The sequence below is a fragment of the Callorhinus ursinus genome, unplaced genomic scaffold (assembly GCF_003265705.2).
Source record: "Callorhinus ursinus isolate GAN/ISIS: 27379988/994484 unplaced genomic scaffold, GSC_fseal_2.0 scaffold3, whole genome shotgun sequence".
Taxonomy (NCBI): Eukaryota; Metazoa; Chordata; class Mammalia; order Carnivora; family Otariidae; genus Callorhinus; species Callorhinus ursinus.
Window position 1 is genome coordinate 60,192,971 of NW_027397065.1, and position 23,533 is coordinate 60,216,503.

Sequence of the window (23,533 nt, forward strand, 5' to 3'; positions counted from 1 at the left end):
CATTCTAACTGGTGTAAGGTGGTATCTCAATGTGGTTTTGATTTGGTGAATTTCCCTGATGGCTAATGATAATGACAAAAACGGCTAACATTTTTTCATGTCTGTTAGCCATTTTTATGTCTTCTTTTGAAAAGTGTCTGTTCATGTCTTCTGCCCATTTTTTGACTTATTTGCTTTTTGAGTGTTGAGTTTGACAAGTTCTTTATAGAGCTTGGATATCAGCCCTTTATCTGTAGTGTCATTTGCAAATATCTTTTTCCATTCTGTGGGTTGCCTCTTTGTTTTGTTGACCGTTTCCCTTGTTGTGCAGAAGCTTTTTACCTTGATGAAGTCCCAAAAGTTCATTTTTGCTTTTGTTTCACTTGCCTTTGGAGATGTATCTTTTTTTTTTTTTGAAAAAAAAAATATCTTTATTATAAGGAAAATACACAGCAAAACAGAGCTGGAAGGTGGTGCAGGTGGAAGATCTGGAAAAACTTAATCCCAAACAAACTGCTCAAACATGGCTTCCTGCTGTGAGGGAGAGTGATTTGGCCTTTATCTTTTCCACCTTTCCTGATTCAAAGAAATCTGCTCTTAGCAGGGCTGGGCCCAGGGAGCCCCATTTTCCAATCTGTTTTCTTCCTGGGAGTTTGGGAAAGGTTATATAGTTCTTGGGCTTTCAAGACACAGAAGACAATATGGAGAAGGAAAGGATGTTACAGCCCTTTGGTCCAGTGTTATCCCCAGTCCCATCCTCAGTATTTGTTGATGCCAAAGAGACGAACCCCATGGAATTGGGGTAACTTAGGCAGCAGTATGCTGAGCAATGAGGCTGTGTTGATGAGGAAGTGAGCAGCATCATATTTGGTGTAGAAGCTGGCCAGGAGGTAGCAAGTTATGGATGACGTTGGTCAGGGTCCAGACAACAGGAATGCTGAAGAAGGGGATGCTGAGTAGCACCACATACAGCAGTCCTACCAAGACGATGTAGGCCAGCCAGATGCCCCGGTGTTGGGGTTTACTTCACTGTGTGCCACCCCCACATTCATCCTGCTGGCGTCAGCAGCCCATCCAACTCAAAGCGCGGCGTTCGCTTCCACCTGGAGATGTATCTTGAAAGAAGTTGCTGTGGCCGATGTCGAAGAGGTTACTGCTATGTTCTCTAGGATTTTGATGGATTCCTGTCTCACATTGAGGTCTTTCATCCATTTTGAGTTTATCTTTGTGTATGGTGTTAGAGAATGGTCGAGTTTCATTCTTCTGTATATAGCTGCCCAATTTTCCCAAGGGATTATTAATAAGAAACTAAGTCAAACAATAAAGTAGAAGGATATAAATTTAATACACAAAATCGGTAACTTTCACATATACAAATAATCAACCAGAGGATATAAGGAAAATGCAAATGTGCAAAATATATATAAGGAAAACTTGAAAACACACCTGTCTTGAATAAATGGAAACATATTCATTTTCTAGGAAAGAACTCAATATCCTGACTACATAATTTCTCTCCAAGATATTACATACATACGTAACATATGTATTTATATGCGTATGTATATATACATAGCCTTCCCAATAAAAATATGTTTTCTTAACAAAGCTAATATTAAAGGTCATATTGAACAATAAGTATTAAAGAATATTTTGGATAACCTTTCAAAAGAGGAATGATGAAGCCATGCTCTATCAGATATTAGAACACATTAAAACCCCTTTATAGGTTTAATAGTATAGCATTAGAGCATACAGAGAAACAGACCAAAGAAAACAGAAAGGCCAGACTCAGTTACATAGAGAAATTTAGTGTTTAAAGAGTATGGTATCTCAAAACACTGGGGGAAATATGAACATTTTATAAATTATAATGAAACAATTATATCAATTTGGAAAAAAGATAAAATTGGATTTATACTTCACAATATACCTGAATAAACTCCAAATAGATCTAAGATTTATATGTAAAAAATGAAATCACACAAGTACAAGAAGAAATATGGGTATATTCCTTTATAACCTGTGTGTGGGTAAGGCATTTTTAACTATGATGCAACAAAAAAATGTTGGTAAATTAGACATTTTAAAAAGTTTTGCATGGCAAATATAACAAGTCAAGTCAGAAAACAAGTGATAAACTGAGGAAAAAACATTTGCATCATAGATAAAGACTAGTCTCCCTGATACCTGAAGAGTCCTTTAAAATTTGAGGGGAAAAAATCCAACAGAAAATGGGCAAAATGGATGATCACAAAGCTCACAGAAAAAATATTTAAATGGTTATTGAATATAATAATGTTCATAATAACCTAGAAAAATGAGGCTGAAGTAATACTGGTCTATACAGTTACAATGAATCAAGCAATTTATTGCTAGCTACTATACTTTCTATTTTATTTAGCAAATTACTAGCCTAGATTTTTGACTTTGTAACAGATTGTCTTCACATGAAAGAGAAAAAGCACACATGACCCAGAACTGGCTACCGAAACTCAGCAATACACAGTGTAACTATTCAGGAAAAAATCCAAGTGTCTAGATAGATGTTTGAAATAAATTTTATTGCCATCTACCCCCATGCTTCCATCACCCTCTCCCTCACTATAGGTAACCAATAATCTACTTTGTGTCTATTCTGAATATTTCATAAATATGGAGTCACATAATATGTGGTCTTTTGTGAGTGGCTTTTCACTTAAAATGTTTTCAAGGTTCATCCTTATTATAGCATGTCAGCACTTTTTTATTGCTGAATAATATTCCATTGTATGGATATACAGGATTTTATTTATCCATTCATCAGTTGATAGACCTTTGGATTGTTTTCACTTCTTGGCTATTATGAATAATGTTGCTATGAACATTTATATACAAGTTTTGTATATACGTTTTCATTTCTCTTAGATATACACCTAGGATTGGAATTACTGGGTCATATGGTAACACTAACTTGAACATTTTGAGAAACTGCCAAATCATTTTCCAAAATAATTACATTCTGACCAAGAAGGCGTTTTTCTATTTTTACACAACCTCCTTAACATTTATTATCTATCTTTTTTATCATAGTCATTTAAGTGGGTATGAAATCGTACCTCATTGTGATTTTGATTTGTATTTCTTTACGGCTAATGATGTTGAGTATTTTTTTCATGTACATATTGGCCACTTGTGTATCCTTTTTGGAGAAACATCTTTAGATTCTTTGCTTATTTTTTATTAACTGAAGTATAATTGACATGTTTCAGATGCACAATAGTGATTATATACATTACAAAATGCTCACTAAGTGTAGTTACCATGTGTCACCATACAGAGTCATTATAATATTATTGACTATATCCCTATGCTCTACTTTTCATCCCCATGACTTATAACTGGAAATTTGTACCTCTTAATCCCCTTCGCCTATTTTGTTTATTCTCCAACCCTCTCCCCTTTGGCGACACTAGTTTGTTCTCTGTATTTATGCATATTTCTCTTTTTTGTTATTGTTTATTCATTGGTTTCTGTGGGGGTTTTTTCGATTCCACCTATAAGTAAAATCATATGGTATTTGTCTTTCTCTGACTTATTTCACTTAGCATAATACCTTCTAGGTCTATCCATGTTGTTGTAAATGACAGGATTTCATTCTTTCTTATGGCTAATATTCCATTGTGTATATATACCACACCTTCCTTATACATTCATCCTATCAATGAACAATCCCTTGCTGCCTTTTGTCTTCCGTTATTGATTTGAAATAGTTCTTTATATATTCTAGAGACAACTCTCTTATCACATATACCATCTGTAAAAAATTTTCTTCCGTTCTGTGGATTGTCCTAATATTTTTAAATCATATTTTATTGAGTTTGAATTCCTATAAGACCATTTTCTCTAAGTTTGTTCTATAAATGTATCTATATTTGTAACTAATCTATATCTATATTCAGTGAAAAAAGTAAAATGAAAAATGCCCCACAGTAAAGTCTTGTGTAACCTGCTTAACTTTATTTAACCCACTAAGAACTAAAGTTACACTAATTCAGTTATCAAGGAAATTACTATACCTCAAAACACACTTTAGGAAATGCTACTGAAAATCCAATCTAATCAAAATTATAAAAGTTAAGTTGAAAGAGCTATTTTTTTGGTAACAAATTATGTATGTATGTAGCAATAGTACCACCTTCTGGAAATCTAGAAAAGCACTGTCATGTTTTTCAGTATTTAAGAACAGTCTTCTGCTAGTTATAGTATCAATCTGACAAACAAGCTAAGACTTTGTACTTTACATGGCAGAAAACAGAAAATGACCATCAATGTACTCTGGTGTAAAACTGATAGTGCTATTCATGGCAAACAGAAAAAGTAAATATTGCTTTGCCAAATTTTTAACTAAAATTTCTATATTTCTGTGGAAAAAATCAAGAGCCTATTGTCCCCCTGAATTATTTCATCAGATCTATCTACTGTTAGGCTTTTATATGCTTTCTTAAGTAAATGGGGTTTTTTACATCAGGTTTTTCTTATGAGACTAAAAATAAAAACTCATTTTGATAATGTTCTGTACATCAAAACTTATCGAACTATTTTAGAGCACTTTTTTGTACAACTCGCTGTCCTTAGTGTTTTAAAATATTAGCTTACTTAAGCCTTTTAAGAACTCTATGAGGTATTATTTATCTTCATTTTACAATTAAAGAAACTCTGTCACATAGAAGATAAGAAACTTGCCTAAGATCACACAGTAATAAAGTTAAGATGTGAACTCAGACCAATCTGGTTTTAGGATCCTTGCACTTAATGACTTAGTTATGCTGCTTCTAACGTTCTTATAGAAATGTGTAGAAAGAATAAACAACTGGAAAATTTTAAATATAGGGTATTTAATTTGTTGAGACTGTAGCAAGGGTCAGACCTCAACTATTATGAAAAGTTGCTTAGGACTTCTTCCAAGGGTCAAAGAATATGAAGGCAAACATAATTCCAACGGGAGAAAAAAAGAACAGTAAAAAGTCATCACACTATATAGTAAAAATGAAATAATACTGAAAATCAAGGGGAAAATGGGACATGAGAACTCTTCACAGTGTAAAATAATGATCAATATAGTTTAGCTACTGTGTATAGATAAAATGCTAGAAATTTTTTGACAAATGAACACTGATCTGGGAAATCATAAGGCGTATAAAAGACAGTGTAAAAACCACTAAGAATTTTGCTTGCTTTCAGATAGAATGTAGAACACAAAAGATTGTTGCTGCAACAAGGAAACACACAATAAAATGAAAATTATACTTTAGGCCATCAAAGAGCAGTAGGTTCAAAAATAAATAAATTCCAAGGATAAATAGGTTATTTTGGTGATCAAAGAGCTGTTGCTTTTATAGGACCAATTGCCTAGTCGGCATATCTGTGTGTGGAATATCACACCTGCCACAAGAAGAGAGATTATCCTGGGATAAGAAAAAGACCACTGAAGTTTTTAATGACAATATGATTGCTCTACTAGATAGCAAACTCCAAATGTGAACTCCAAATATGAAAAAAGTAGAACTACTCCAAATGTGAAAATAAACTGTTGAGCCCGCAACAGAATTCTGACAAAAGACAGAGAACAGATCTGAAAAGCAAAAAAAAGTCTTGATTTTGTTGATGACAACTGCAGCCACTAGAGAGGAAAAAGGGAGTTTCAGAAAAGAAAAAGTCAGGAAGGGAATCACTAAATTTTCTGTCTATACCTTTGGCTGAACTTTGTGTGAAAAACGAACTCAAGGTGCTCACTTAAATAACAAAGACAAACTGAATGTAGAACTGTTGCTCAAGGAACAGAGTTTGCAATTTATGTCTAACCATGTTAATTGTTTAAACAAAAGAAAAAAATATGACTCATTGGAGAAAAATAGCAGAAGCCAGAGTCTCCACAACTCAACAGTCATATTTTTCAGAATACAAAATTCTGCAAGATACAAAAAAAAATAAAAATGACATTCATTACTTTAATAAAAAAAATACTTAAACTAACCCTTGCAGATTTGGAATTAGCAAACAAGGACTTTTTAAATTTTTTTAAAGATTGTATTTATTTATTTGAGAGAGAGAGAGAGAGCAGGTGAGAGAGAAAGCACGAGCTGGCAGGGGGAGAGGGGGTTGCAGAGGGAGAAGCAGACTCCCCGCTGAGCAGGGAACCCTATGCAGGGCTCAATCCCAGCACCCTGGGATCATGACCTGAGCAGAAGGGAGACGCTTAACTGACTGAGCCACCCAGGTGCCTCAGCAGACAAGGATATTAAAGCAGCTATCACAACCATTCTCAGTGATGTACAGAAATGTATGCCCTCAATGAAAAAAAAAAAGAAGTAAATCTGAGAAGAAAAATAGAATTAAAAAAAAAGAACCAAAAAGAAGTTATAGAACCAATACAACAATAAATTATAAAAATTCACAAGACTGATTTAACGAAATATAGATAAAAAGAAGAGTTTGAAAATCTTAAGATCAACTGAAATTATCCAAACTGAAGAACAGAGAGAAAAATATATGGAAAGCTTCAGAGACAGGTTAAATAATAACGAATGGTGTAACACATGTTGTTAACACAATATAGACCCAAAGAGGAAGAAAGGAAAGAATGGGGAAGAAAATATATTTGAAGAAATGACCCAAAATCTCAAAAACATGGTAAATGACATGAATTTGAATATTCAATAAGCTAGTAACTCCCAAGCTGGATAATTATAAACAAGGCCTTCCAAGGCACACTGTAGTTAAACGGTTGAAAACCAAGATAAAAAGTAAACTTGAAAGCCAAAAAAAAAAAAAAGACTGATTATATACAAAAGAATCAAAATGTAATTAGTGAGTAACTTCTTATCAGAAATTAGAGGCTAGAAGAAAACAAAAGAACATATTGAAAGGGCTAAAAGAATAAAACTGTCAACCCAGGATTTTATGTATCTTTGAAAAAATAAAAGACCACTTTTATTATTTTGTAAAATGTTTCTTCTTTTAACTTCTTTGTAATATATGTGAACTGTTTCAGCAAAAACTGTAACACTGTCCTCTGAGGTTTATAACGTATGGTGGTATACTACATTTAACAGCTACAGAAAAGAGTGGTGAGAAGACTAATGAAACCCACACAGTTACAACATTTGTACATATTACACAAATTCGTACAAGGTTAACTATAAGAAAACTTTCAAAAGCTAAGGAAATACATTGCAATCACTACAGCCACCTCTAAAAAAATGAAGACACATGCTAAAAAAAACTAATAGAAAAACTTAAGTCAATTTCTAAAAAATACTGAAATATCCAAAATAGAAAGAATAGAGAAACAATAGTGAATAGGGGATAAAAAAATAATAAAATGGTAGATCTGAAGCCAATCATATTAACAATCACATTAAATGTAAATGATCTAAACATTCTGATTAAAATGTGGTATTGCCAGAATGGAAAAAGAAAAAAGCAGAATTTGCTATATTCTATCTACAAGAGATACACTTAAAACATAAAGACAGATTTAGGTCGAATGGATGTATCATGAGATCAGTACTCTTTTAAATGCTGAAGGGGTTATATTAATATTAGAGAATGGATTTCACAACAATGAGCATTAACAACAAAAAGGACATTATTAATAATGATAAAAAGGTTGATTCATCAGAAAAATAAGTCATATATGTATGTGTACCTAAAAACCATCAAAACACATTAAGCAAATTTGACAGTAAAAAGGAAAAATAGGCAATTCTACCTAAAGATTTTAATGCCTATTGGTAATTGATAAAGCAACTATATAAAAATCAATACGGGGCACTTGGCTGGCTCAGTCAGAGTAAGTGACTCTTGATCTTGGGTTTGTGGGTTCAAGCCCCACGCTGGCTGTAGAGATTATTTAAAAATAAAATCTTTAAAAAAATCAATATAGCCAATATAGAATATCTGAACATTATCAATTGCTTTGACCTAATAGATAGCTATAAAATATTCCACCTAACAACTACAGAATATAAACTTTTTTCAAGTGCATGTGGTATATTCACCAGAATAGACCATAAGCTGGGCCAGAAAGCAAGGTTAAACAAATTTAAGGTTGAAATTTTAAAGTGTTCTCTGATAAAGAGAAACTGAATCAGGTATCAATAACAATAAAATATGTAGGTAACAGATCAAACAACACTAAAATACTACTACTAAATAATCCATGGATTGAATATTAATCTCAAGGGATTAGAAAATATTTTAACTGTATAATAATAAATATATAATATTTCAAAATGTTTACATGAAGTTAAAGAGGGCTTAGGTGACAATCAATAGCTTTAAATGCTTATTTAAAAAAAAAAAAGGAATAGGGGCACCTGGGTGGCTCAGTCAGTTAAGCATCTAACTCTTGATCTCAGCTCAGGTCTTGATCTCAGGGTTGTGAGTTCAAGCCTTGTGTTGGGCTCCACACTGGGCATGGAGCCTACTTAAAATAAGTTTTTAAAAAAAGAATGGAATCAATGACCTAAATTTCTACTTTAAAGAACTAGAAAAAAGAAAATGGAATAAAAACTCAAAACAAAGTTTAAAGCAGAAAAGATTAGAGCATAAATCAATGAAATATACAATAAACCAGTAAAACAAAAACATGTTTTTTTAAGACTAATAATAAAATCAGTAAAACTTTAGCTAGACTGGTCAAGAAGATAAAAGACATAAATTACCAATATCAGGAATGAATGAGGTGATGTACTACAAATATTAAAAGGAAAATAGGGAGATCTACTCTCGGCATAATAGCATGAGGGGTTCTGTGGAATGGCTCCCTAGAGAAACTGGAGAAAATAATTTTTTTAAAAAACAGCCATTTCAAGTATCTGTAAATGATTCCAAAGCATATAGAAAATGAAGAAATATTTTCAAAAAAAAAATCTACTAAAACTCAGTAAGAACATCAAGTGTCTGGGATTTGAGCCAAGACTCACTCACTCCCATCCCTCCTTCAACTCAGCAAGATGGAAACTCCAATCTAGACTGTGGCAGCCAAGGAAGCAGAACCATACTACCTCTCTAAGTGAATTATCTTCCCAGGAGGGAGATGTCAGCATTTCATATCCTGCCCCCAACTACATGTTGTTGAAGCCAAGTTCTGAATGAGTGTACCCAAGATGTAGAAACTCCCTTTTTTGGAGCAGCACCCACTCAGGGATTGTGGGCTATACCTTGGCACTACTATGCTTCTTTTTTTTTTAAAACTCTAACCCTAATCCTAACCCAAATACTGTGCTCTTGTTATTATAGCGTTAAAATTCCTCCGTTCTAATGACATAGGAAAGCTGTAACAGTTCCTCTGCAATTTGTGAGGGGACTGTCTTATGATCATGTTTTATGGAATGTTTTCTCTATGAGTATGGAATAGAAGTTGGCTTTAGAATCTTATGAACTTTCAGTTATGTGAAATAGCAAAAACTTCCAGGAAAGTTATTTTCACTGAATTAGTATTAAATAGGATATAAAGTTAATTTCTACTGTTTCAGGAAAAAAAAAAAACAGAAGTTGTATGGCCATAACAATAAGTGCAATTCCAATGAATATTTGTCTTTAAGCAGTATATTTATTAAAAATAGATAAAAACTTCTTTTTAATAACCAGTTAAGGACCTTTGAAAAGAACCTATAAAAGCTTAGCAAATTTTCTATTCTCCACCAGCGCAACCTTTGAACTGAAATTAGAAATCACAAAGAATGAGAGAACTTGTCCTTTCCAGAATTTAATATTTTAAAAAAAGAAAATATAAAAGTTATCCAAAAAAAAGTCTTAAAAGGTTCATTCAGGGGCTAAATGCTAGCACTGAAACTTTTTCCTACAAGAAAAAATTGATTTAAGGTAAAAAGTAAAAATTATGTAAAAAACAGGGCAGTTACAGCTGTCCCAATATAAAGCCCACCTGCAAAAAGGCAGGACAAAATTGGCTGACTGAGCAAATATCCACATCATGACCTTAGCAACAAGCTTAAAGTGGTTTCAGTTCCCAAGGTCTAAAAGGAGGATCATCTTGCATGCTTAGATTCTACTTCTTCAAGAATCCACTGAATGCCATTCAAAAAACCAGTTAGAGTTTCAGCCTCTGTATCCTGGACCTATGAGCAGATAAGAGAGACCACTGTAAGAAACTAAGTCCAAAATCTTATGATTAAAAGAAACATTTTTCTAGATACTAAAAAAAGAACAGGATTTTAAAAATCCCAGTAAACTTTGGGTGAGTCATTCAAGTTTTGTCTTCTAGAGAATTTAGAAAAAAAAATATGATCTTCTGTCTATAATTATTACCAATATGAGGCTTATTACTTATCTTGGAACTCAGTTTTGGGAATGGGAAGAACTACCATTTCCATGACTTGCTTGTATGTATTAGAAAAAAATTCCTCTAAAGAATCCACTTTGAAAATTAAGACATTTTTCAATGTAATTCAGCTAGCCAGCTGATAAATGTGATATCCAGTTGCAAAAATGTATTTTTTAAGACTGCCACTCTTCCTAATGGTAAGCTAAAACTCCCACCACTCAGGAAGGTACATCTGTATCAGTAGCTTTCCAACTGTGTTCCAAAGAGTCTTCAGAACTCCATGGAAGGTATATGGGGAGGAAGGAAGAAAATCCTCTAACTTATTAAGCATAGTATTTCCAATTTTTATTTTCCTTTATTTTACTTAGGGGCTTTCATGTAAGGTTCCATTTGAAGAAAGGATTCCATGATTAAAATAAAATTTGGAAAGCAAGAAACAATAGGATGATATTTCTGATGACCCTTAAAGCATAATATTTTAATGCTGAAAAAAACCATGATACTGGCATTTAAAAAAAAAAAATCCCCGGGGCACCTGGCTGGCTCAGTCGTTGGGCGTCTGTCTTCGGCTTGGGTCATGATCCCAGGGTCCTGGGATCGAGCCCCGCATCGGGCTCCCTGCTCCGCGGGGAGCCTGCTTCTCCCTCTCCCACTCCCCCTGCTTGTGTTCCCTCTCTGGCTGTCTCTCTCTCTGTCAAATAAATAAAATCTTAAAAAAAAAAAATCCCCAATTGCTATCTCACTGTATCTATGATAGGAAAGTAGTGAGCAAATGATCAGGTGAAACTTATTGATACCAATCAAATATCTCCCACTGATTAAGCTATTAAAACTAACTTTTGAATGCTATTTCATTAAAGAGAATGAGTAGGAAAGAATAAAATCAAATAGAGAACAGTGAAAAATAAGATTTTTCTCACCAGAGAAGATAGGACCTTACCATCCATGGGTGGTTTAGATGATTTAGACGCAGCTCATTAGCCAAATAAAAACAGGGCATTCTTTTTACATTTGCTTGAGAAATACAAGATAAAACCAGCATAGGTCTTCCTGAAGATCCAAAAGCTGGATCTGTCATTGCCATAATACGAGAAAATTCATCTTGCCATTCATGTCCTAGAGAATGTAGTCAAAACCCTTAATTTGCATTATTTATAAAGATTTTAAAAATAATAAAACAAACTTAAAAACAAAACAAGGAAATAAAAAAATTACCAGGATCCAAACATAACAAACTGCCTCTACTGCTGTTCATTTACAGCTGTTCATTTACTGATCTGTCACAAAATTACATTAGGTAAACTTCAAGGACAGGAATTTCAGTGAAATTAGAGGGAAAAGTCACAGTACCATTCAGATGTCTCCATATTTTAAGGGAAAAAATACTTTGATATAGATATTTTCCTCTCATAAATTTTGTAGCTATCACTACCCTTTCTTTCAAAGACCTTAGTTTAAACACTTTAAACATAGACTTGGGTCTAGCACTTTTATTCAAACTAACAATCTCTGCCTTTCATTGGACTGTGTAAATCACTGACATTGTGAGGTAGTCAAAATTCTAAAAGGACCCCCAATGTCTCACACCCTTGTATAATCTCTTCCCCTCTGAGAGTGGGAGGAATCTAGAATCAGTGATACCATTTTCATGAGTAGGCTACATTGTAAGACACAGCTGACTTCAAAAATGAGCAATTATCCTCAGTGAGGCTGACCTATCAGGAAGGCCCTTAAAGAGATGAGATTCTCCTGGTGAGAAAGATTCTCCATTGCTGGATTTGAAGAGAAGAGGGAGTCACAAGGCAAGAAATGAAGATACCTTCTAAAAGATGACATCAGCCCCCAGCTAACAGTTGGCAAGAAAACAAAACCTCCATCCTACAGTTGTAAGGAACTGAACTCAGCCAGTAACTTCAGTGTGTTAGAAAGCAGATTTTTCCCAGGAGCCACCAGAAAGTGCTGCAACCCATCTGACCTGATGTCATGCTGTGCTGACTTCTGACACAGAGACCCATGAGCTAATTAATAGGTGTTGTTTTAAGCCACTAGCTTGAAGGAAATTTGTTATATATTGACAGAAAAATGAATAAATATTTAGTTATTATCAACAGGGTGCATTTAAATCTAATCATATACCTCTTAGATTTTGACTTATCCCATCTGTTCTTTGTTCCTTTATCCCCCTTCCTTGGACTAAGATTTGTAATGGTTCCATTTTATCTTCACTACTGACTTATTTAATTGTACCTCTCTCACACTTTTTTAGTGGTTACTCAAAGATTTACAATGTACATTTTCAACTTATGAGTCTACCTCTAGATAGTATTACACAGCTTCACATATAGGAGAACCTTATAACAATGTATTTCCATTTGTTCCATTTGTTTGTATTGGTATCATATATCTTACTTAAAAGAATCATATACCCACAATACATTCTTACTATTTTTCCTTTACGTATTATAAAATAATTTAAATTAGGAAAAACATCTTATATATACTACATTGCTTCCATCCCAGGGCTCTTAATTTTTTTTTTTTTTTTTAATGAAGACCCATTTTTCTATCTGGTATCATATTCTTCTGCCTGAAGAGCTTTCTTTATTATTTCTTGTAATGCAAATCTGCTGATAATGAACTTTCTCAGGTTTTGTCCGAAAGCCTTTATTTTGCCTTCATTTTGAAAGATATCTTTGGATACAAGATTTTCCCCTCTCTGTAACACTGTAAAGATTTCCCTTCATTGCCTTCAGCAATTCTTTCAGGAATTCTGTCCTTATCTTTGGCCCTCTATATGTATGCTTCCTTCTGCTTTGCTGTCTTCAAGATAATCTCTTTATCTTTGGTTTTCATCAGTTTGGCTATAATGTACCTAGATTTATTTTTATGTATTATTATTTTTTAAAATTTATTTGGAGTTCTCTGAGCATCTTGAATCTGTGCTTTGTTGTCTTTCAGTAATTTTTAAATAATTTTGGTCATTATCTGTTCAAAAATTTCTTTTTCCTTGTTCTCTTTCTTCATGTTTTGGGACTCTAATTACACATGAGTTAGACCAGGTATTGGCATACTACGGTCTATGGATCTATTTTTATGAATAATTTTTTTAAAACATCCATGCCCATTCATTTATAAATTGTCTATGGCTACTTTTGCACTCTAACATCAGACTTGAGTAACTGTGAGAGATCATATAGCTTATACACCTAAAATACTTACCATCTGGCCCCTTAAGAAAAAGTCCACTGATCCCTGAGTTGTTTCCCTTGATGGGTTCTCCCAGTTCTTGGATGCTCTGTTCCTCACTCCTACTCTTTTTTCTGTGTTTTACTTTGGGTAATTTCAATTTATCTGCAGGTTCACCAAAGGTTTCTTTTGCTGATAAATCCACTAAGGAAAGTGTTCACCTCCTATGTTTTCATATTTAGCATTCCCATTTTACTTTTTCACAGCTTCCTTCTCTCTGTTGAAAATCCCTATCTGTTCACACATATTTTGCATCTTTTCCACTAGATCCTTTAACATATTAATCATAGTTATTTTAATGTCCCTTTCTGAGAGTGCCAACATCTGAGTCATTTCTGGGTATGGTTCCACTGATTGCTTTATCTCCTGAAATGGGTCATTTCATTTTGACTTTTTTGTGTCTTATAATTTTTAATTTAATGTTAAATGTTTTATGTAGAAGAACAGTAGAGAATGAGGTAAGAGAATCTATTCCCAGAAATGGGCATGCTTCTTCTGTTAGACCACTAATGCAGTGGGTTGATTCCAACTAGTCAGTAGTAGTTGACCTGGACTTAGTTTTTGTTGCTCTGCTTAACTTCAGTGCACCACAAACTTTCTTTCAGCAATGTTGCTACCTTGTTCTGAGTGAGATAAATATATTATATATTCATGCCCTAACTTATTCACAAAAGATTTGGGATAAAAATTACAATACTGGTTTGTGGCCCAATAATATTCTGATTTGATGCCTAAACAGCATTGTGAAGGGCAATTATTCAGAATATGTAGAGAGTGTTCTTAACTAAGCTACTTAATTAACACTCCACCCCACACATCTCTCTACTATCTGGGTAATTAAAACTAAGGTAAAAATTTCCAGTTATCTGCATAAATTATTTGAATAGAGCTAAAAGCAGACAAAATATCAATAATAAGTACAGAAGCATACAACAAAGAAATACTATGTAGTTATAGTATCAAACTTTGACATGCATCAGAATTCTGTAGGTGCCTATTAAAAAAAAAAAAAGATGCCCCATTCTGCATGGAGCACTGGGTGTTATGCTCAAACAATGAATCATGGAACACTACATCAAAAACTAATGATGTCATGTATGGTGATTAACATAACAATAAAAAATTTTGAAAAAAAAAAAAAACAGATGCCCAAGAAACAACCAAAATCTATGAACTATAATCCATCAGAATAGGAATCAGGCAGCTGTTTTTAATAAGCTCCCCAGGTGATCCTTATGCACATCAAGGTTTGAGAACTCCCTATTAACCATGTATGTGGTCATAGAATCACATTTATTAAATTAACCATCATGTTCTTAAGAAGCCACAGTAAAGCCTAAAATGTATTTTATTTGCTGCGCAAAAAAGTTGTCTTAAAAAGAAAATAATGCTTACTTTTATGAGCTTCAGCATTTGCAACATAGATGAATCCATCAACAACTTCACACACCTTCTGAATTTGTGGAATTACACTATACCGGCTTCCTTGTTGATCATCTCCTTCATTCTGTACACTGAACATCTTGTTAACTGCACTTGTATGCTCTTCTCTTGCTCTATCTCTTTCCTTTCTATAAGAAAAATATAAATATAAAACATAAATACTAAGCAGGCTCCACCCCCCCAAAGTACCCAAGTCCTAATGCCCCAGGCCGGGCACCACGTAGGCAGCCTTACCTGGTAGTTGAATATAGTATCAGGATGTTGAATTTATGTTGGTTGCTCAACTGAAAACTAACTCCAGATCCAATACCTAGAGAAGAAAATTACAGTTATCAAAACAAATCATTAATAAATATAGAAAAAGATCACATTGAAAAAAATTATCCAGTGCAAGAAAAAAAGAGCAACCAAAAAGCCCATGACAAATTATATATAGCTTTGGAATAAAATGAAATGTTTATGTTGAAGAAAAGGTGCTGTATGCAATTTTCATTTAAATGGTAATAATAGAAACATGGATAAAGAACAAATAGGCTTATAGCATTCCTTTCTGTATCATCATGCAGCAGCTGCATCATTAACAGCTACTAATATTTATCAAGACTAAACTTATTTTCCAACGTTTTTGTTTCTCATTAGTCATATACTCCATGTATACATTCAGTGAAATGGCTTTTTCTCCCTCTGAAAATGATTTTAAATTGATGGGGAGTCACCAATGACACTGTAGAAAATTGAAGAAATATTCAGATACTGAAATTTGAAATCAAACTTGGGTTATAATCTTGAATTTGCCACATTGCCATTTTTTGTGAGCCTGTTTTGACATCAAAATACAGAAACAATACTGGATGCCTGGTGGCTCAGTCAGTTAAGTGTCCAATTCTTGATCAGCTCGGGTCATGATCTCAGGGTCGTGAGAATGAGCCCCCCATTGGGCTCCACACTTGGTGGAGAGTCTGCTGGAGATTCTCTCCCTCTCCCTCCTCCGATGCCCCTCCCCCTACATGCTCTCTCTCACTTTCAAATAAACAAATCTTTAAAAATATATATAGAAATAATACATACTTCTTAGAGATGTTGTAAGCATTAAATGAGATTACATATGTAAAATTCCTAGCAGAGTGACTGGTAAATAACAGGTACTAAATACTAGCTTCTTACTACATTTATCTGAATTATTCAATATTGTTACTTGTCCTTCTTTCTTAACCTCTTCCCTTCTTTGGCTGTGTTAACACTTGGGCTGATTCTCCTCTTGCCTCATGAAAAGATCCTTCTTTCTCTCATGGCTATACTTCTTTTTGCTATACAAATGCCCTTTTAGATCTGTCCTCTTCTCTCCATCCTCAATCCTTCCTTTTAGTCTAAATTATCATACCCTCATCTGGACTTTTGCAATCACTTCTAACCAGTCTCCTACATCCATTTTTGACCCCCACTGTCCATTCTTCTGACAGCAACTGGAGAGATGGCTTAAAAATGCCTATCTCATTATTTCTCTTTCCTTCAAAAAGATTGCTCTTCAAAAACAACTTAATATAATCTTACCTCTACTTTAGGACAACTCCACTTTTCATATCTTTAATCCCCGTATCATAACCAATCTAGTTGTTTAAATTAACCTGTCTTGCCATCTTATGTCACCATTCCAGGTAACACATATACAGAAATCTTGGTGGCTGGACTGCAAGCATGACCCTAGTTCCCTGGCCACCAGGTTTGGTGCACAAACTCCCCAAAGAGATCATAGAAACAAATTCTACTGTTATTTCTGATCTTTGTTTTCATCGGTTTAATTTCCAGAGATTACCTCTCAACACATCTAACCTCAACCCAGTACGATCTCTATGCTATTCTGTACCACACTGCCAACAACCCATCCCCTCATTCTTCCCTGATCTTGCAGGGTTTGAGGCATAATTAGATTTGCATTTGTAAACAATCATTTCTGCTGCTGTCTGGAGAATAAAACTGACATTTCATGATCAGTGAATTTCGCCATATCCCCAACCTCTTCTTTAGGTGTTCCACCTCATGGCCTTACCTGAACTGGCCTACCCTTAGGGGCTACTTCTCTTCCTCTACACTCTCAAGTAACAAAACTGCTTCTTCTTTCACATTTCAGGGTAAAGGTGTGGGGTCAATGTTCTCTTTACTCCTCAATGCCATGTCCTTTTACTCACCCTCTTCAAAACTCCATCTGTTTGAGATACACCATTCAGATGTAGTACCATCATCCCTTCCTCAACCTCATCATTTATGTATCTCCTTTTGATAACCCCTTCCTCCAAACATTCACTGAAGATTTCAGCACCTGGTTCACAATATTCCTCTCCATCCTCAGAAACTTCCAAGTCCATGTGGACACCATATGATTCCCAAATCTTGATTTCTAACCCAAATCTTACTCTTGAGTCATTTGTTCATTTATTCATTAAATCTATATTGAGTGCCTACTACATGCCTGACATCAAACACAGCTATGAACAAAGCTGGTAAGACTCCTGCCCTAATGGAGCTTCCATTCAAGTGGATTGCTTATAGCAGGCATCTCCGCTTACATCTCCCAGAGTTATCAGAGTCAGCATATTCCAGAGTAGCTGTCCTTTTCCCTATAAAGATCCCTCAAAAAACTTTCTCTTCCTCCTCCTTATCCTAGTGAATGGCACTATCAACCAATATGAAAACCACATCAGAAATAATGCTCATATTCAGTCAACACTGTATCCTTCATATGTTTTCACAATATTACAGTTGTTTCTGAAAGGGTCTCCATGTTTTATAGCCTCTTCTAATCAATTTTCCACTCAGGAGCCAGATCTTTCTCAAATGCAATCTTGATCATCTCACTCCTCTGTTTAAAATCTTTCAACAGCTCCCAAATGCTTAAGCATGGCATACACGTCTTCTCACCTAGCCTCACTCTAGACACATAGAACTACTTCAAATGTGTCATATGTATCCAGAGCTTTGTGCTTTTAGAAATGTAGTTCTCACTGCTCACAATACTTCTGTCCCTTTTTTTAATGGTCTATTTTAACTCATCCTAATGACTCAAATAAGGCATCATGTTCAACGAAGAGCCTTCTCTGACCCTTATCTTTCTATGCAGGAGCTAATTACTCCATATTCTAATCACCTATATACTTATCTTTGTCCTTACCAAGACCAAGTATCTTCAGGGCAGACAAAAATTTTTGATGTTTGTTTTAAATAGCTACACCTCTAGCATCTAATAGGTGCTCTCAATAAATGAATAAGCAAAGCATAAGCAAGATTATATTGTTACTTATTATAACTCCTGCTTGCCAACTAACTACATAATTGTTTTCATAGAAAGAGGAGGAAGTTGTTAATTTAGCTCTTTTTAAAAATTCCAAAATATATCACAGTACTTTGCACATAGTAGATTCTGAATGGTTTTTGCTGTTAACATTCTTTTAAAATATGGTAAGTACTGTACAAACATAACATATAATTTACTTGCACATAATCTTGTATTCTGGATTACACAAATTTGAGGAAATAAGAGGAAGCTCACTTCTCATAAAAAGTAAATCAACTCTTTCAGTCCATTGGGACCTGGGGAGGAGGGGTGCCTATTCACAAAATTACTATATTTCATTATATCAAAGAGTTAATTAAAAATTAATTTCTTATGATTTAGTATTAGTGTCAAGCTCAAAGTGTTTTAACTATTATATACTACACATTAACATGAAAATTACCATCAATCTGCCTCTGAGGCAAACCAGCTGTTGGGCAAAGTTCCTCAGAAGACATTAAGCTCAACACCAAAGATGTATTCAGTTCTTCCAAACCTGGTCCAAACATAGCAAATCGTGGTTCATTCTGAATGATCAATGAGTGTAAAAATGATGTGACAGCTCCATACATAGGACGGCTAGATTTCAAGGATCTTCTTGTATATGGACAGCACATTTTATAGCTGTATAAAATTGTCACAATTAGAAAATTAACACAGAAAAAAACATAACCAGTTATTCATTTAACAATAAATAGTTTATTGAGAACCTGCTAGATACAAGAGATACAATAATAGTTCCAATCCTCATGGAGGGAAGTGGGGAACAGACACATTATAATATGTAAGCTGGATGCCATGACATGAAAAAGCAAAGGCACTCTGGGAGTAGAAGTGGTCCAAATGTTAAGGAAGTCCTCCCCAGGAAGTGGTTACATACTTTCTAATCTTTCATTTAGATTTTCTCATGGAACACTTGGTCTAACACTTGGTTCAGTCATAAAAACTCACTACATAGCACAGTGATTCTCAGTCTGGGGAGATTTTTGCCTCCCCACCCCAAGGGAGCATTTATTTGGCAATGTCTGCAGACATTTTTGTCATTATGACTGGGGGTCAGTGTGTGGTGTGCTACTGGCATCTAGTGGACAGAGGTTAAGAATGCTGCTAAACATCCTACAGTGTGCAGGACAGTTGGGTCTAAACACTTGGTCTAAAATGTTAATAGTGCCAAGATGCACTAACCTATACGGATAGTTAGCATAAATGTCTCTAGAGGTAAAAAAAAGAAAAAAGAAATTAGTAAGGCCACCAATATAACCAAATTTCTTAAGTACTCCTATTAACAGCCTCCAGCATAACAGTTTAATAAGTGTTAAACATACAGGGAGGCTCTAATGTTCCTTAAAGATAACCTAGCAAACTAAGAATCATGTGGAAAAAAAAACCAACACAGTTTCTTTCAATAGCTATAAATTTCTAAATTACCAATTCTACACGTTATCAAAAGTTAAAACACAGTACCCAAATCAAAATAAAACCTAAAGCCCTTTGACTACATCAAGGTGGTTAAGACAATTACTAACCTAACAAGACAATGATCTTTATTTACGAAACTTATAATTCAAGAAGAAAAAAAAAATCAACTTTGAGGCTAGGTAGATCTGGCCACACTTTGTTCATATAAGCCACTTATAGTATTAACTTAAGTTTTTTCATCTGCATTATTTGAGCAATAACAATTAACCCAGGGTTGAAAGATCAGAAATTAATTTATATGATTTAAGAAACAAAACAATGAACAAAGAAAAGAAGACAAAAAAAGAAACTGGTGGTTGGCAGAGGGGAGGTTAGTAGGGGGGTGGGTGATATAAAAGGGGATTATACTTATCGTGATTAGCATTGAGAAATGCATAGAATTGTTCAATCATTATATTGTATATCTGAAACTAATAGAACACTGTATGTTATTATACTTCAATAAAAAAATACTTTACATGATCACAAATGGTAGTTACTATGATTACTTCTATTCCCGGGGAAAACTTGGTTCCACAGCATGATATACTTGATGGTATGGTTGTTTGTGGGACAATGTAGAAGTAACAACCAGCAAGTGAGAGTACAATAGCACTTACTGAAATTATATATAACATATCACATACATTTTAATCAAGTAGTCTCACAAGACTTGGCATTTAGATTAGAATAAGGAAAGATGTGAATAACTCAAATAAAATATGAAAAAAAATCCTGTATCTAGATACTAAATCTAACAGAGTAAAACAATTCTTACCTAAAATGTAAATATTTTTTAAATTTTATTTACAATGCCTTAAATTTGGGGCCCTCAGTAAAGTAGGTTATATCCAGATCCAATGACATTATATATTTTTAAGGTGGCATGACAGGGTTCCAATCTGAACAGTCCCGTATAAGCTATATGACTTTAGGCAAATCCATAACCATTCTGAACCTCAATTCCACATCTAGAACACAAGGATAATACTTTCTTATTGGGTGATGGCTAAAAAAGTAAACATATATAAAGCATCCCTCATAGAATCCAATATACTACAGTTGCTCAACAACATTAATTCTCTCAGCTACATGATATTTAAAAGTGTCAATGCTTTTGGGTGGTAACAAAATCTTATTTCCCAGAACCTTGAGAATGGTTTTCTTCCCTGCTAAAGAACTGGTCTCGGATCACTAATCATTCCTTTTTTGAATACGGAAAAGTATTCACTATTTAACAAAATGATAAGTGTTCTAAAGATGATGAAAGTTTTAAGAAATGTTTTACTTCTTGGCATGTGAACTATCTACAAGTATTCAAATACTCTAGAGTCAGGCACCACAAGTAAATAACAAAATGTGAAAACTGAAAGGGTTGTATGAAGGAATTTAAGTTAATCCCCAGCTTTTACAAACACAACCAAATTCCATGAAATGAATTAGTGGCAAAGTCAAGACTAATTTATACTATTGACTTGTGATACAGTCAAATTTAGTATCTTCTTTTTAATTCATAAAACTAGATACTTACACTGCCATGTAGTCAAAAAATGCACCATCAGTAACCTCAGATATAGGCTTTTTTAAGATTTCTAGATTTGGAAGAGATTTCCAGTCAACAGAAGACCAAGAAGGAAGATCCCGCAGCAGAAAATATCTCCACAAAATTGGATCTCGTACAGTTTCATTCCAATAATGGCTCGTACTTCCCAACTGACACAGATCATGAGGTGAAAGAAATGACAAAATATATAGCTGTACGTCAATCTGAAACAGAAACCACAAATAGGTATTAGGGATGAAAAACTTACCTTAAAAATAATAAATTTTCTGATAATAAATTACAATTATTTTATTAACTAGGAATCCAAAGGTCAACTGGACAGTCCATCTTTTTAATAATTTTTAATAATTATGAGGAATTATTGTAGATAACCAAAGATCAGTGTAACAGTATTTTTAATAATTGAATCTATAATTCTGAAGTTATTTTCCTGCCAGCAGAAGAAAAACGCATCTGAACATTTAATTTGTTGACGCACTGAAACAGTCATGAAAGACCAATCATTGTTCTGGTATTTTTCAAGCAAAATAACCAGGTCCTTTAATTTCTCCTCATGGTATTTTGCCACAACATATATCTTAACAAATCACTTAAGGAAACAATCTGGGCTTCAAAATAAAACCTTTATCAAATCATTTCTGATTTTGTCATTAGTTCTAATCAAAGAGTAAATCTGCCATCTCCATCTTGCTCCATAAAATCTCTATTTCAAAGAACTTCTCCAAAAGGAAGAACCTTGGAGACATTCTAAACCTACAGTTTTTAATTTCTGATGGACGTCAGAGGGAGGTGTCAACAGTCCAGCTGAGATACAGAATTTGTATAATTTCTAAGAATTTCTCCTCTCTCCCATTTTCCCATCTGCCTGAAAAGTTGAACAATAAATGACGTGTACAGTTCTTGTGGGCTGCTGTAACTTGCGGCACCTCTTCGTCATTGTCAGTTAAGTGTGAGCTCTGTGCCCCGAAATACGCGCGGTAAGAGAAGAGCCATGATTTCCTCGCAGCGTCTTGGTACACCGAACCGGAGAGGAAAGGCGCGGAGCACACGGTCGCTGAAGGCTTTCCCAGCCTAACCAGAAAGTCGGCCGTGGTCTCCTTATTTCCTTAACCTGACGTTCGGGGTGTTCTAGGGCCAAAACTTGTTTTGGGGGGTAGAAGACCTAAGGGTGACCTGGCCGGTTACCAGGGCGCCCCTCATGGTGCGTCTCGCTGCGACTTTCGGTCCGTCTGCGAGCACTAAAGGTCAACGCCTCGGCGTTTCTGGTCAACTGTTGCTCCCAGGTGACGACACTGGCCGGAATGGCGGCAGGACTGCGGCAGACACAGACCTGGGCGCGGGGAGGCCCTCAGAGGCCGCCGGTGCGTGGCGCCCCTCCCAGTGCGGCCCCTCGGTCCTCCGCGGCCGGTGGCCGCCACTCACCGGCAGCTGCGTCAGGGTACTAGCCTCCTCACCCGCCTCCTCTTGGGAGGCCCTCGGCGCTGCCCTCTCCTTGCCCACCGACTGCCAGAAGCTCCTCCAGCCGCTGAGGATGGCGGCCTCTAGCCGGCTCCAGTCGCTGTGGTGCGGCTGAGGGGAGCTGCCTCCGCTGCGTGACTCGCTTCCCGCCATGACCGCCGGCGCCTCACGTGACGCGCCGCAGGGTCACGCGCGCTCCCCGCTCCCGGCGGCCCGCCGCCAGCCCCGCGCCTACCTCCGTCCACGTCGCCCCGCGCACAGCCTCGGGACCTGGAAGGGAACGGGGAGGTGGGCCAATCACGTGTGTTGTCCTCCAACCGAGCTTGAAGCTCCCGCCGAGAAACTGCCCCGTTCACTTCGGGCCTCAACCCCGCGAACCTCACCCGGTCACGTGAAATCTCTTGCCCCCTTATAAAGTTCCGTTACTTCTCCCAAAGTCGTTCTTTCTGTCTGGGACCCATTTCCACTTAGTCTGGGCCTAGGTGGCCCCTACTTACTCGATAGCTGGCCCTCTTCCGCTACCTTCGGCTTAATAGCCAGTTGCTTCCTTCTCAGCATCGCTGTGCAGTTCTTTGATTGTTTTTTGGTCTCCGATTTACTGTTTGTCTTCTTGGGAATTAGCAAAAATGGACCAGGGGGTTGGCCAGGGGCCCAATCACGAAGGACCTCATGACAAGGTGAGGAGTCTATATTCTCTCTATAATTTTAGGTACATTCAAAAACTCCC

General features: G+C 35.6%; 1 protein-coding gene and 1 pseudogene across 3 annotated transcripts; both read right to left on the reverse strand.

The window, feature by feature from the left end:
- Window positions 1-392: 392 nt before the first annotated feature.
- LOC112819759 (ORM1-like protein 2 pseudogene) lies at window positions 393-1,044 on the reverse strand (annotated as a pseudogene).
- Window positions 1,045-6,064: 5,020 nt separating this feature from the next.
- Window positions 6,065-23,033, reverse strand: FBXO4 (F-box protein 4). 3 transcript variants are annotated; one of them, XM_073890954.1, is made up of 7 exons: window positions 22,849-23,033; window positions 21,316-21,551; window positions 18,730-18,950; window positions 15,233-15,308; window positions 14,951-15,126; window positions 11,250-11,425; window positions 6,065-10,103 (listed from the first exon to the last, which is right to left on the reverse strand). In XM_073890954.1, exons 1-7 carry the CDS (start codon window positions 22,957-22,959, stop codon window positions 10,014-10,016), a joined length of 1,086 nt encoding a protein of 361 aa, XP_073747055.1. In that variant the 5' UTR covers window positions 22,960-23,033; the 3' UTR covers window positions 6,065-10,013. The 3 variants fall into 3 exon arrangements, with proteins under 3 accessions (XP_073747055.1, XP_025723126.1, XP_073747056.1); XM_025867341.2 differs by having other exon boundaries at window positions 22,771-23,033; XM_073890955.1 differs by lacking the exon at window positions 22,849-23,033 and adding an exon at window positions 22,244-22,759.
- Between the last annotated feature and the right edge of the window lie 500 nt (window positions 23,034-23,533).